Genomic DNA, 12,280 nt, shown 5'->3' with positions numbered 1-12,280 from the left:
GTCAAGAACAGGGCCAAGGTCAAGTAGCAGGTCAGGAAGGTGTGGAGGAGAACCTGGGTGATGATGGGGACTTGGGCCTGGGCGCCGCAGGTGGGAACGCTGTTTCAGTGTGAAGTCATCCGGGGTGGCTCAAAGTTCGCACTGTGGAGCTTTATGACTATATCTCTTGATTGTATAAATCAGCCAAAGTATGCTTTTGATGGACACATGATATCCATAAATAGCACCTTGCCATTTAAAAAATTTTCTCCTTATTTATCTCTCCTATTAAAAGATGATTATCATTGAATTTTACTTGCAAAATCGCAACAGTCCCTGATTAAAGTAATGCATCTCATATCATGCGACATGAATTTTCCAGTAAAGTTAAACTTGTCAGGTCAGATTGGTTGAAATTCCATAGTTTTGACTTTTGAGACATCTTAATGTTGCATGTTTTGAACAGCCTGGGAAGTTTAAAGCAGTTTTATTTGAGTTTGCTTTTATAGTAACCCAGATTTATTTGTTTAATACCATAATCATCTCTGTAGACTCCCATCCATGTGAAGGTCTTTGTGTCCAAGATATTACATTATATAATTGTAATGGTTAGTGAAAGGCATGAAGCTTTTAGTTTGTATGTTGTATTTCAGTGTATTTCAATTTCAAGTCTGAATTTGTACTCAGAGGCATGCTCAGTTTAGAGTAGGTAGTGTGTTGATATGATAGAACAAAAATATTTTTATGAAGGAAGTTTTCAGTTGTTGTATATGTCTATGTATGACTTGACACTATGGTACCCATTTCTGTCTTGGGCACCCATTGGTCACTTCATAAGGATCAGTAATGAGCCATTCTCGCAGTAGTAAGTGAATACATTACAAAGGATTTGAAGTCCCACAGATTTTTTATTAATCTCTCTCTCTCTCTCTCTCTCTCTCTCTCTCTCTCTCTCTCTCTCTCTCTCCCCTCTCTCTCTCTCTCTCTCTCTCTCTCTCTCCCTCTCCCTCTCCCTCTCCCTCTCCCTCTCCCTTCCTCTCTCCCCTCTCTCTCTCTCTCTCTCTCTCTCTCTCCTCTCCTCTCTCCTCTCTCTCTCTCTCTCTCTCTCTCTCTCTCTCTCTCTCTCTTGTTCCCTGTTGGTACCATATTGGCATTTCTTTTTGCAAATTGTGTAGCAGTAAGGCTTCTTGGAAAACAAAACAAAAACGGGTTAAAAATTAGTAAAATATGCAATTATTATTATTATTATTGTTTTTTGTAGTATATATATGTTATTAATCTTTCAAAATATAATGTTTTTGACAAAGCATATACTGCATCTTATGTAAAGTAGATATTTTATTGTGGGGAAAAAAAAAAAAAATTATTTATTTAATTATTTTTTGCTTGTTTAATTTTTAAGGCATTCTGAGTTTATTATTTGCTGTATTCTGTTTACTTGGATTTTTTTTTTTTTTTTTTTTTTTTTTTTTTTTTTTTTTTTCATTAACCTGGTCTATTGAATACCATGAAAGATAAGACCTATTATTTGAAAATTTCCTGGGTATTCTTAGTGAACTGAGCACAATACTACATTTTTAAATATCTATTTAGCTGAAAGTTACTTCTCTCTATTTTAGTGTATTTACATGTACTAACAGTCAGTACTTGTGTCCAAATGTAAATAATTTGCCATACTTAGTTATTTAAATTTTTTTCTCTATTCTGTTGATATGATGCTTATCTAACTTCATCTTTTGCATATTGTAGTCACGTTCATTATGCAATATTCATTTTTCATTTCATTCAGTTATTTGTGCCTGTGATGAAATTTAGCCAAATCTGAGGTATTCGGCCAAAGTTTTGCGGGAGAAAACTTCCTAAAACTTTGTGCCTTGAGTACCCAGGAATTCACCGAGAAGCATTTCTGAGGCATTAACCTTCATTGCAAAAGCATGCTGTCCATCTCATCTCATTTGTATTTTCTCTCTTCTCTCTCTCTCTCTCTCTCTCTCTCTCTCTCTCTCTCTCTCTCTCTCTCTCTCTCTCTCTCTCTCTCTCTCTCTCTCCCTCTCCCTCTCCCTCTCCCTCTCCCTCTCCCTCTCCCTCTCCCTCTCCCTCTCTCCCTCCCTCCTCCCTCCCTCCCTCCCTCCCTCCTGATCTCTTTTAAGGAAGCTATCCTAATCATGGCTCTCAGCTGCATCCTATTAAACATGGCAAGATTTTTTTTTTTTTTTTTTTTTTCTTCTTCTTCTTTTCCCCATAAGTCACCTCTTGTACAAAAATTCCAAAATGGAAATTTACAGTTTGTTTTAGAAAGTGCTAATTTAGGGATGGAAAAAGTTCATGTTGTTTATCCACACATTTACATATATGTTATGTGTTTGTTTTAGTTCATATGCTACATCAGTTGAGATGAAATTTTTGTTTTCAGTATATTTAATATATATAGTAAAAGGGTCTCATGCATCAACCATCCTTAAGGAGAACCAGTATTTCATATTTGTCCACCAGAATTTTACCTTTTGTAAAAGATCACAATTTTATTTGTGGTACAAGAGATCCCCGTTATTTATCATTAAAGTGGATCCGGGAAAAATTGATGAATCACAATATACATATCCCATAAAAATGAATTATAAAAGGATGTAATATTGCCTGGGCCCAGAATATCCAGTGGTATGGTCAAACATATAGGCTATATGTATATTCTTTCAATGATACTAAATGGAAGAGCACTGTTTTGGTGGCATCAGCCTGTTTCAGTGGCAGGAAACTAACATATACTTGTTTTTGTTATCAGTATGCACAGACTCTCTGTCTTGGGTGCATGCATTCATATTCTGGAATTCATGTTCTTATTTTATTTGTATTCTATGTCACTTTATTTTTTGTTTCTTATTCATTTTGTATATGTTTGTGGACATGTGTGTATAAGTAGATATCCACAAAATGTATGTGATGAAAGACTGAAATGACAAATAACGGGAATTTCCTGTCATGAGACAATAAATTGGATCGTTTTACCTTATTTATTGTGCTAGGTAATCTCAACGAGAGATTGCGGAATACTGTAATAATTGGCCAACCTACATAACTATCATGGCATGGTAATGATTGACATCAGGTATAAGCAGTGTACAGTCACAGTATTTCAGGCTCCAGTCATAAGAAATTAGACTTGTGACGTAGATACAGTTTACAGTGATAGATCTGCATGCTTGAAATTGCTACTCGAGTGAGTTGATTCTTTTCGTATGAGTATATTTGTGTTTTTTATCTTCTATTTTCTGTCATTCCTTTGGATGTTAGCATGTTAGCTTTCACGATAATAGGATTGTACCATTAGGCCTTTTTGTGTTTTATACTGCTTGTAATACTAATGTTAATACCTTGAGAAAAGGTTGTTCTGTGTCTGTATCCAAACAGATGTGAAAACCCACACAAACATAACATACACATTAATACCCTCACGTGCACGTGCACACACACACACACACACACACACACACACACACACACACACACACACACACACACACACACACACACACACACACACACACACACACAAATACACATTCACTCACTGAAACACATGCACATTTATATTATAATTTTCAGATTTATTTTCCTTCAATAAGTGTCCTTTCTTAAAAGGAAGAAGCAATTAATGGCTTTTGCACTAATTTAACTTTACTAACGCAAAGAAATATACTGGTGTGACAATAGTTTCACCAAGCCAAAATGCAGTAGTTGAAATGCAGATTGGAGCGAGCAAGGGATCCACAATTTGAACGCTATCACTGTGTGCAAAGGATCTTTAATTTCTGAATAATGCTCATAGCGAACAACAAATTCATCTGCTTCAACGGTTGATGATTAGGCTTCAAAAACTGAAAAGGAGAAGCCAGATACGAGGGTCATCCTGTTCGTAGCGAGCTCTCTTGGCTTTATAATGTTTTTTGCACTGAAACATTTTTTCTGTCTTGCCTAAATCTGAAATCCCAGCTTGATTTGTAAAAGTTTTCCATTGATTACTAACAACTAGGAACTTTTTATGTATGGATATTAAATGTGAAAGTTTCTGTTCTTGATGAATAATATATACTTCAGCAGAATGTATCATGCTTTCTGTGTAAAATTCAGAATTTTAGAAAAGGCCAATAATTGTACATCAGCTTTAGTTTGGTCTTCTAGAATTGAGGCAGAATAAACATTGTTGTTTGTTTGACTTGTTTGTAGAAGACACCAGTTTTGTACAAGTGTTTCAATAACCAAATATTGGGTCAACAGGAAGTGGCCAGGACGACCCAGCCGTCATCCGTGATATGCTGCTGGCCAACCCCGAGCAGCTGGCCCTCCTGCGCCACAATAACCCCAGGCTTGCAGAAGCTCTCACAAGTGGGGACTTAGGTAGGTAAAATGGAGGAGACATTTCCTTTTTTTTTTTTGTTTTGCTGATGATTTCCAGCCAGTGCTCGGAGAGGAAGCTTCATTCTCTACGTGTTGCATAATGATTGCAAAGATGTGATTTAGAATTTCTATGTTGTTTTTTGGTCTTGTGGAAGTGGAATAGCATTGAGCTTATTTTATGTAATTGTTTGGCAGACAAGTTTGCTTCTGTGCTCCGTGAACAACAAGAGATGCGAAGAGATCGTGAAAGACAGAGAATTCGATTGCTTACTGCAGATCCTTTTGATATGGAAGCTCAGAGGCTCATTGCAAATGAAATTCAGCAAGAGGTGCGTTTGAGTGTGACCATATGAACAGGACTACTTTTGTGTGTGTTTGCGTGTGTGTGTCCGTGTATGCGTGCGTGCGAGAAACTTGTAGATATGAGTGTATATGTATGCATAAAAGCAGCTATGTATGTACATATACATGTATGTACATATATATTTTTGTGCATATATAAGTACAGATATATGTACATAATGGTTGACTGGAGTGTTTAACTTAAAACAGCAATAATTTTAATGGTCTGCCTCCAACACAGAACATCAATGCCAACATGGAAGCGGCAATGGAGTACAACCCAGAGAGCTTTGGCACCGTCCATATGCTTTACATCAACTGCAAGGTTAATGGGCATGATGTGAAGGCTTTCATTGACTCAGGTTAGTTATCCCTTTCTGGTGGTTCAGAGCACTCACTCTCACTCTCACTCTCACTCACTCACTCACTCACTCACTCACTCACTCACTCCCAATCACACTCACACACTCACTCCCAATCACTCCCACTCACATGCACACACACTCACTCCCACTCACACACACACACACACACACACGCACACACACACACACACACACACACACACACACACACATTGGCATTTAAAGTTTGTGGTAACAGTGTGTGTTAGTACAAGTTTAATTCCTTGCATTAGGAATTTAATCTTATAGTTCTATTCCACACCAGATACTGTTATATGGGGGCCTTGCGTAAAATGTACTTTAACCCCTTAAGAACTGCAAACTCTCCAGCTTGTCTGTCCTGCCAGCCAGGAGAATGTCTTTTTTTCTTTCTTTTCTTTTCTTTTCTTTTCTTTTCTTTTCTTTTCTTTTCTCTTCTCTTCTCTTCTCTTCTTTCTCTTCTCTTCTCTTCTCTTTCTTTTCTCTTCTCTTCTCTTTTCTTTTCTCTTCTCTTCTTTCTTTCTTTTCTTTTCTTTTCTTTTCTTTTCTTTTCTTTTCTTTTCTTTTCTTTTCTTTTCTTTTCTTTTCTTTTCTTTTCTTTCCTTAAAGCAAATTTTAAGCTCAACTGTATATACTACAAATGTATATTTCTCATATCTCATACAAAGATTATCAGTAGAGTACAAAGTTTGGAAAAGTATGAATGAAAATGAGGATTGATTAATTTTACAAATCCTATTTTCATTATATAAAACAATATGGGAGAGGAAATCATTAGGGGCTTGACTGCATGATATAAGCCCATACATTACCCAAATTGCTAATTCTCACTTGCTGCGTTCCATTCTCAAGAAGCAGAAGAACAGGACTCTTGAGTTGGCTCTGAGAGAGGAGAGAGTGGCCAAAGCAAACTTGTCAAACGGTATCAGAAATACTATACGTTTCATTCATAACGAAATATTGTGGGGTGGGGGGGAATAAGCAGTTTTTCACAGGCTTTTCATGGTTGTATTGAAGAGGACTGACAGCATATTATATGGTTAGCCATGATGGTGGTGGATAGAACTAAAAGGTTAAAAAGCTACAGTACTGGTATTTTATTTAATACATGTGTTTAACACAAATATTTTCCATGCTTCTGCCAAGTGTGTTAATTTATGGCCTCCTTCCAGGTGCACAAACCACTATCATGTCTCAGGCATGTGCAGAGAGATGCAACATAATGAGGTTGGTTGACACCAGATGGGCTGGCATAGCAAAAGGTGTTGGAACTCAGAAGATTATTGGCCGAGTCCACATGGGCCAAATACAGATAGAAAATGACTTCCTTGCGTCCTCTTTTAGCATACTGGAAGAACAGCCAATGGACATGCTTTTGGGGTTGGATATGTTAAAAAGACATCAGGTTTGTAAAATAGGACTTTTCAGGTTATGATTGAGAACCATATTAGTATTTAATTATTTGTTTATTTATTTTTTTTTTTTTGTGTGTGTGTGTGTGTGTGTGTGTGTGTGTGTGTGTGTGTGTGTGTGTGTGTGTGTGTGTGTGTGTGTGGGTGTGTGTGTGTGTTGTGCGTGCGTGCGTGTGCATGTGTTGTGTGGTGTGTGTGTGTGTGTGTGTGTGTGTGTGTGTGTGTGTGTGTGTGTGTGTGTGTGTGTGCACGTGAGCACACAAGTGAGAAAGACCATAGCTGTTCTGCAAGATGAAGTATATGTTATATTGTAAATATGTATTCACATCTTTAGACAGACAAAATTATGCATTAATACATAGTTGAACATGTACAGAATATATAAAATTCTAAATTTGCAGCTGAGAAATCTAGATTATAACCCTTACATTTGCTTTTTTCTCTCACTCTCCCCCAAAAAAAAGATGTGCATCGACTTGAAAAACAACAAACTGCACATTGGGACTACAGGCACAGCCACAACCTTCCTAAGTGAAAGTGAACTGCCAGACTGTGCCCGTCTGACCTCTCTCTCAGAAGAGGAGGCTCGTCGCCAATCAGAAAAGGCTGCCAAAGAGTCTGAGGACCGTGCATTGGCCGAAGCCTTGGCCGCTAGTTCCAAGGAAGGTAACTCAGGTGGATCAAGTGGTTCTTCTGCATCTGGGGCTACGCAACATGGTGATTATGGGTTGCAAAATACCAAGAGCATGAAAGCTATGAAAAAATTGTTTCTTATCTGCTTTACTTTGAGAATGATGAAGAAATCATGTTTAGGGTTCCAGATGGTTTTTCTGTGTCAGTAGTTTGTATTTTTGCTTCTGATGAGGTTTTTGTTTAAACTTCCAGCAGCAGAGCAGCAGCAGTCTTCCAGTCCCCCCAGTGAGGCAGCAGTCCCTGCCACAGCCCCTGCCACAGCCCCTGCCGCAGTTCCAGAAGCTACAGCTCAACAAGACAACTTCTCTGAATCGGATATTCAAGAAATTATGCAAATTGGGTTCACTAGAGTTCAGGCCGTTGAAGAACTTAGACGACAAAATGGAAATAAGACTCAAGCAATAGCTGCACTCTTTGCAAAGTCATTCAAAATGTAGTTCCTTATTTTTTTAGGGATAAGATACATGTTTAGCAATACTATTTCAAAAGTTATGGTTCTTATTTTGCAATATAATATAGATGGTCAATATTTCTGGTAAGGGTTTAGAGTTTCTTGGATATTGTGAAGTGATATAGACATGGCTCGTATTGAGCCTTTTATCAAATGTGAAATATGTTTGAATAATGAGGTTGACTTCATGTTTAGGGAGGTTAATGCTAGACAAGGAAACCATTAATGATTTGTTTTCATACCTTAAGATTGGACAAGTCAAAAGGGCCTTTCTGAGTGAGCTTGGATTGCATTATCTCGCCTTTCTGTTGTTTGATTATTGTGGATATCAGTTGGCCGGGATAGAATTATGTACCTAACTTATTTCTTTATATTATTTTAGTCATTTGTATACTTTGTTACCATGGCACTTACAGTGTATCAGAATACTGAATGAAAATTGCATTTATTTGCATTCTGTAGTTAGTCTTTGTTTCTGGTTTTAAAGGCCTGATGGATATTCAGCAGAGATAAGGAGTGTCCTTTGTTTGGCTCTGAACTTTTTGAAATAGTTGTTCTAAATGCCTGATATTAAGAACAATACATCAGAGATTGCATTTAAAAAGGGGTTTCTTTTGAGCAAGGAGATTTGCGATTTTTGCTTTTATCTCGAAATTCGATCAAATACATTTGTGTTCAACGGAAAGATACAAATGTGATTCCGCTTGGCTCTCATCAGGAAAAGTTATCAGATGAAGTACAAGAGACATAGATATTCCAGTGCTATGTTTGTTACAGGTGACTCAGTTGCAAGGTGCAAGACCTTTAGAAAATTATATATGCTCTAATTTTGTAGTTGAACACATCTCATTACAATTCAATTTTATAATGTAGAGATTAGGAGTTAAAAAGTCCCACTGTTAAATAAACCATTTTGCATTATCATTTATTTGATGTAGATTATGACAGTACTTTATATTTTACAGTAGGTGTTATGCAAATCAGACGAAGTATTTTATACTATACATTAAAGAGAAAATAAAAAATTTTATCAATTAGTGATGGATCATTGATGTTTTCATTTTAGCTTGAAATTAGTTCACTTGTAACACTCACTCACTCACTCACTCACTCAGTCACTCACTCACTCAGACACACTCACTCACACTCACTCACTCACTTCACTCACTCACTCACTCACTCACTCACTCACTCACTCACTGTCCCTCCTTTTACAAGGCACTGAAACATTAACTAGTAGCTCTTGGCCAGAGTCATTACTTAATGTCCATAAAATGTTATTGAAAAGAAATTAAAATGTAGCTCATCAGAGGATTATCAGTTTGTATTTAAATCAATGTTGTATATCAGAGTAAGACCTGGGTGTATCAGTTATCAAGTCATAGAAAAATATCATATAACTTCTGGAAGTGGATTTTAAGTACTGAAGGCATCTTTCTTTGCATCTACCCAGAAACCTTACCCTTCTTTCTTGGTTAAGAAGTTGATTGGTCTGTATACAGCAGGGGTGCACTCATTATGGGGCTCTAGGGGGCCAGCTCCACCCCTTCCTTGTAAGTAATGAAATACCCTAACAGTTGATTAAAAAAAAAGAAAAAAAAAATCCAATTAGTTCTGGCTTTCTGACCACATCACCTCCATTTCCGCATGGAGTAAGGATGTGTGCACTCAACGAAGGCACTTCCTTTTCTAAATTTCGCTAATGATTTAGAAATCGTGTGGAGAAATGTTAAATATGGATTGCAGGTGAAGTCAAGGACTGTCATGTGCAGATGAAACTTGTTTGCTGCCTGTTGCACTTTAAAATATATATCACACTTACATGTTTAAGTCTGATATTCTCATTTCTCATATCACTGTGCAATAATGGAATATGTGTATGAAAACTGCTGGCTGGCAATAGTGGGATAATTAAAACTGACATTACTGTTTTCCTAAGCATATAAACTGCCCTCTGCATATAGTCCATTTATAGTCCATATATAGAAGGCAATTATATAATAAAATGGAACATTTTTAGCTTATACAACCTCTAGGAATCATTGGAAAATGAAATGGTTCTTGACTTCTACCAGATAAAGAGACATTATCATTTTTTAAACCCTCCTCTCCTGAGTCCTAATGCTTAGAAGCATTCAAAGTGATATGCCTAATTCTTAAAATAAACAGATATACAGGTCTGATTATAAGTGAGGAACACATTTATTGTAAATGACAGGCAGAAAGATAAAGATTGTATATCAGCCAATCAACTGATTTATCATTGAAAGGTATGGCTTCTGGGCATACATGAAATAAAAGTATGTAAAGAATTGTGTGATCAAAATATCAGTAAAAATGTCATTTCTGTGATTATAAGATGTTTAACTAAGCACATTAGAGTAATGTACCGACCTGAGAGATCTTTTATTTAATATTTTAATAATATTTCAACTATTTACTATGGAAACACAAGTACAATTGGCATTATTTGTGCCAAACATGGATCTCAAATAGTTGCTGAAAATAAGCATGAAGTAGCTCTTGCCACTTGGTATAATAGTAACACCTGACCTTGTAAACCAGAGATTCATATTGGTATAGTGACACCAGGCATCTCTGCATAATATGTTTTCTTTATGCATCAACCTTACTTTTGTTATATTGCCATAATTTCTTGTTTTTGAAAGTAATGAAACAATTCTCTATCTACAAGAGAAGTATTAGTTAATCTCTACCCTGTTTTTTCTTATTTTCTTTCCATCTTTTCCAGACAAATTACCAAATCCCATGTTAGTTTGGCTTTCATGGTTTATTAGAACCCATAACTGGAGCTTACCCTTACTGCCAAAAGATGATACACTATTGCTCACCAGAATGAAAAGTGTTTACTGAGTTTAACATTTTTCAGGCAAGATATTTCTTCTTGTTTTAAATGTGATAAAGTTTAATTTGAATAGCAGCTTTGTTAGCCTTGGCATATTGGAGAGTTCACAGGATGAGAATGGAAAAGCAGTGATCAAGGACCCTCAAAGGTGTGAGTGTGCATTACTCTCTTGCCCCTCAGGTGGGTGCCGTGCAGCCAGCTTTCTATGGTGTGGTGTTGTTGGTCCAAAATATTCCTCAGTGGTTAACACGACCTCTGCCTCCTTGGTGGTTTCCTATGTTTCTTATAAGATTATTTTCCGTATAGAATGTTCTGTGTACAAAAGGTTGTCATTGATCTTTATTCTTCATGTAAATATGTCATAGTTTAGATTTTCTGTAATTCAGGAAAATATTCATAAATATTTTATTAAAATTTTCATATTGCATAATTTTTATAATGATTTTCATTTATTAAGCTGCAAATTATAGTACTTGTAGGAGGAAAATATGTTACATTAACCTGTGCACTAGTTACATGGACTGGATGAAAATTGTGACAGAAATCTGTGATTAAAAAAAAAAAAAAAAAAAAAAAGTTCTGACAATAATAAAAAGTAGGAATTTATGAGTCTACAGGTAGAAACATATTTGTAAATACACACAGTCCAACAATAAGTGATAACTTTTCCCAATACAACCAAACAGAAGTTTTATATAAACAATAGAAAACGATTCAGTAAAACTTGCATGATTTCTCTGTATACACTTACACATATATATATATGCAGACATATATGTGTGTGTGTAATATATATATATTATATATATATTATATATATATATATATATATATATATATATATATATATATATATATATATTATATATATATATATATAATCACATATAATATACATATATATGTAATAATATAATATAATATATATATATATATATATATCATATATATATTATATATACATATATATATATATATAAATATACATATTACTATATATACATACTACTACATACATAACCATACTACTATATATAATATAATTCACAACACACTACACAAAACACACACACACACACACACACACACACACACACACACACACACACAACACATTCACACACACACATCACACACACCACACACACACAACACACACACACACACACACACACACACACCACACACACACACACACACACACACACACACACACACACACACACGCCCCTCTCCCTCTTTCCCCTCTATCTCCCTTCCTTTTCCTTTATCTCCCTTCCTCTCTTCCCTCTCTATTTCCCTTTCTTTCCTCTCTCTCTCCCTCTCCCTCTCCCTCCCTCTCTCCCTCTCCCTCCCTCCCTCCCTCCCTCCCTCCCTCCCTCCTCCTCCTCCTCCTCCTCCTCCTCCTCCTCCTCCTCCTCCTCCTCCTCCTCCTCCTCCTCCTCCCTCCTCCTCCTCCCTCCCTTGCTATCTCATCTAATTTATTACAGGAAATGTGACTTAAGTTACACAGCATGAAATAAGAAGTGTATTTTGCCATAAGTAAATGAGTAGTCTTGAGAATATATGTACATATATGTACAGCTCATTTTCTTAATTTTATATAAAACACTAGTTTGTAATTACAAAAACTATGTATTGAACTTTGCCTTTGTGACCATTAACTCATTAACCCAGTGGTTCCGGGTACATACACTGTCCGGTGTTGTTTTGTAACAAATCTTTGCATGTATATGGATTCTGAGGTGCTTGGTCACCA

At 36.2% G+C, this 12,280-nt stretch overlaps 1 protein-coding gene across 7 annotated transcripts in view; it reads left to right on the top strand.

The window, feature by feature from the left end:
- The window catches only part of LOC119589952 (protein DDI1 homolog 2-like), a 21,813-nt gene extending 10,716 nt beyond the window's left edge, over positions 1-11,097 (top strand). For 2 of the 7 annotated variants that reach the window (XM_037938676.1, XM_037938640.1), the window contains exons 3-9: positions 1-90; positions 4,255-4,374; positions 4,570-4,703; positions 4,958-5,078; positions 6,272-6,504; positions 6,976-7,228; positions 7,397-11,097. The exon at positions 1-90 is cut by the window's left edge and continues 105 nt beyond it. In XM_037938676.1, the coding sequence (XP_037794604.1) occupies positions 1-90; positions 4,255-4,374; positions 4,570-4,703; positions 4,958-5,078; positions 6,272-6,504; positions 6,976-7,228; positions 7,397-7,641 (1,196 nt within the window). In that variant the 3' untranslated portion in view covers positions 7,642-11,097. The remainder of the gene's footprint in view (positions 91-4,254; positions 4,375-4,569; positions 4,704-4,957; positions 5,079-6,271; positions 6,505-6,975; positions 7,229-7,396) is intronic. The other 5 variants (XM_037938665.1, XM_037938670.1, XM_037938657.1 and 2 more) reach the window with 5 other exon arrangements.
- Positions 11,098-12,280: the final 1,183 nt, after the last annotated feature.

This window comes from Penaeus monodon, chromosome 3, assembly GCF_015228065.2.
Source record: "Penaeus monodon isolate SGIC_2016 chromosome 3, NSTDA_Pmon_1, whole genome shotgun sequence".
NCBI classification, from domain to species: domain Eukaryota; kingdom Metazoa; phylum Arthropoda; class Malacostraca; order Decapoda; family Penaeidae; genus Penaeus; species Penaeus monodon.
The sequence above is the reverse complement of the archived record's forward strand: the minus strand, read 5'-3'. Positions and strand labels throughout refer to the sequence as shown.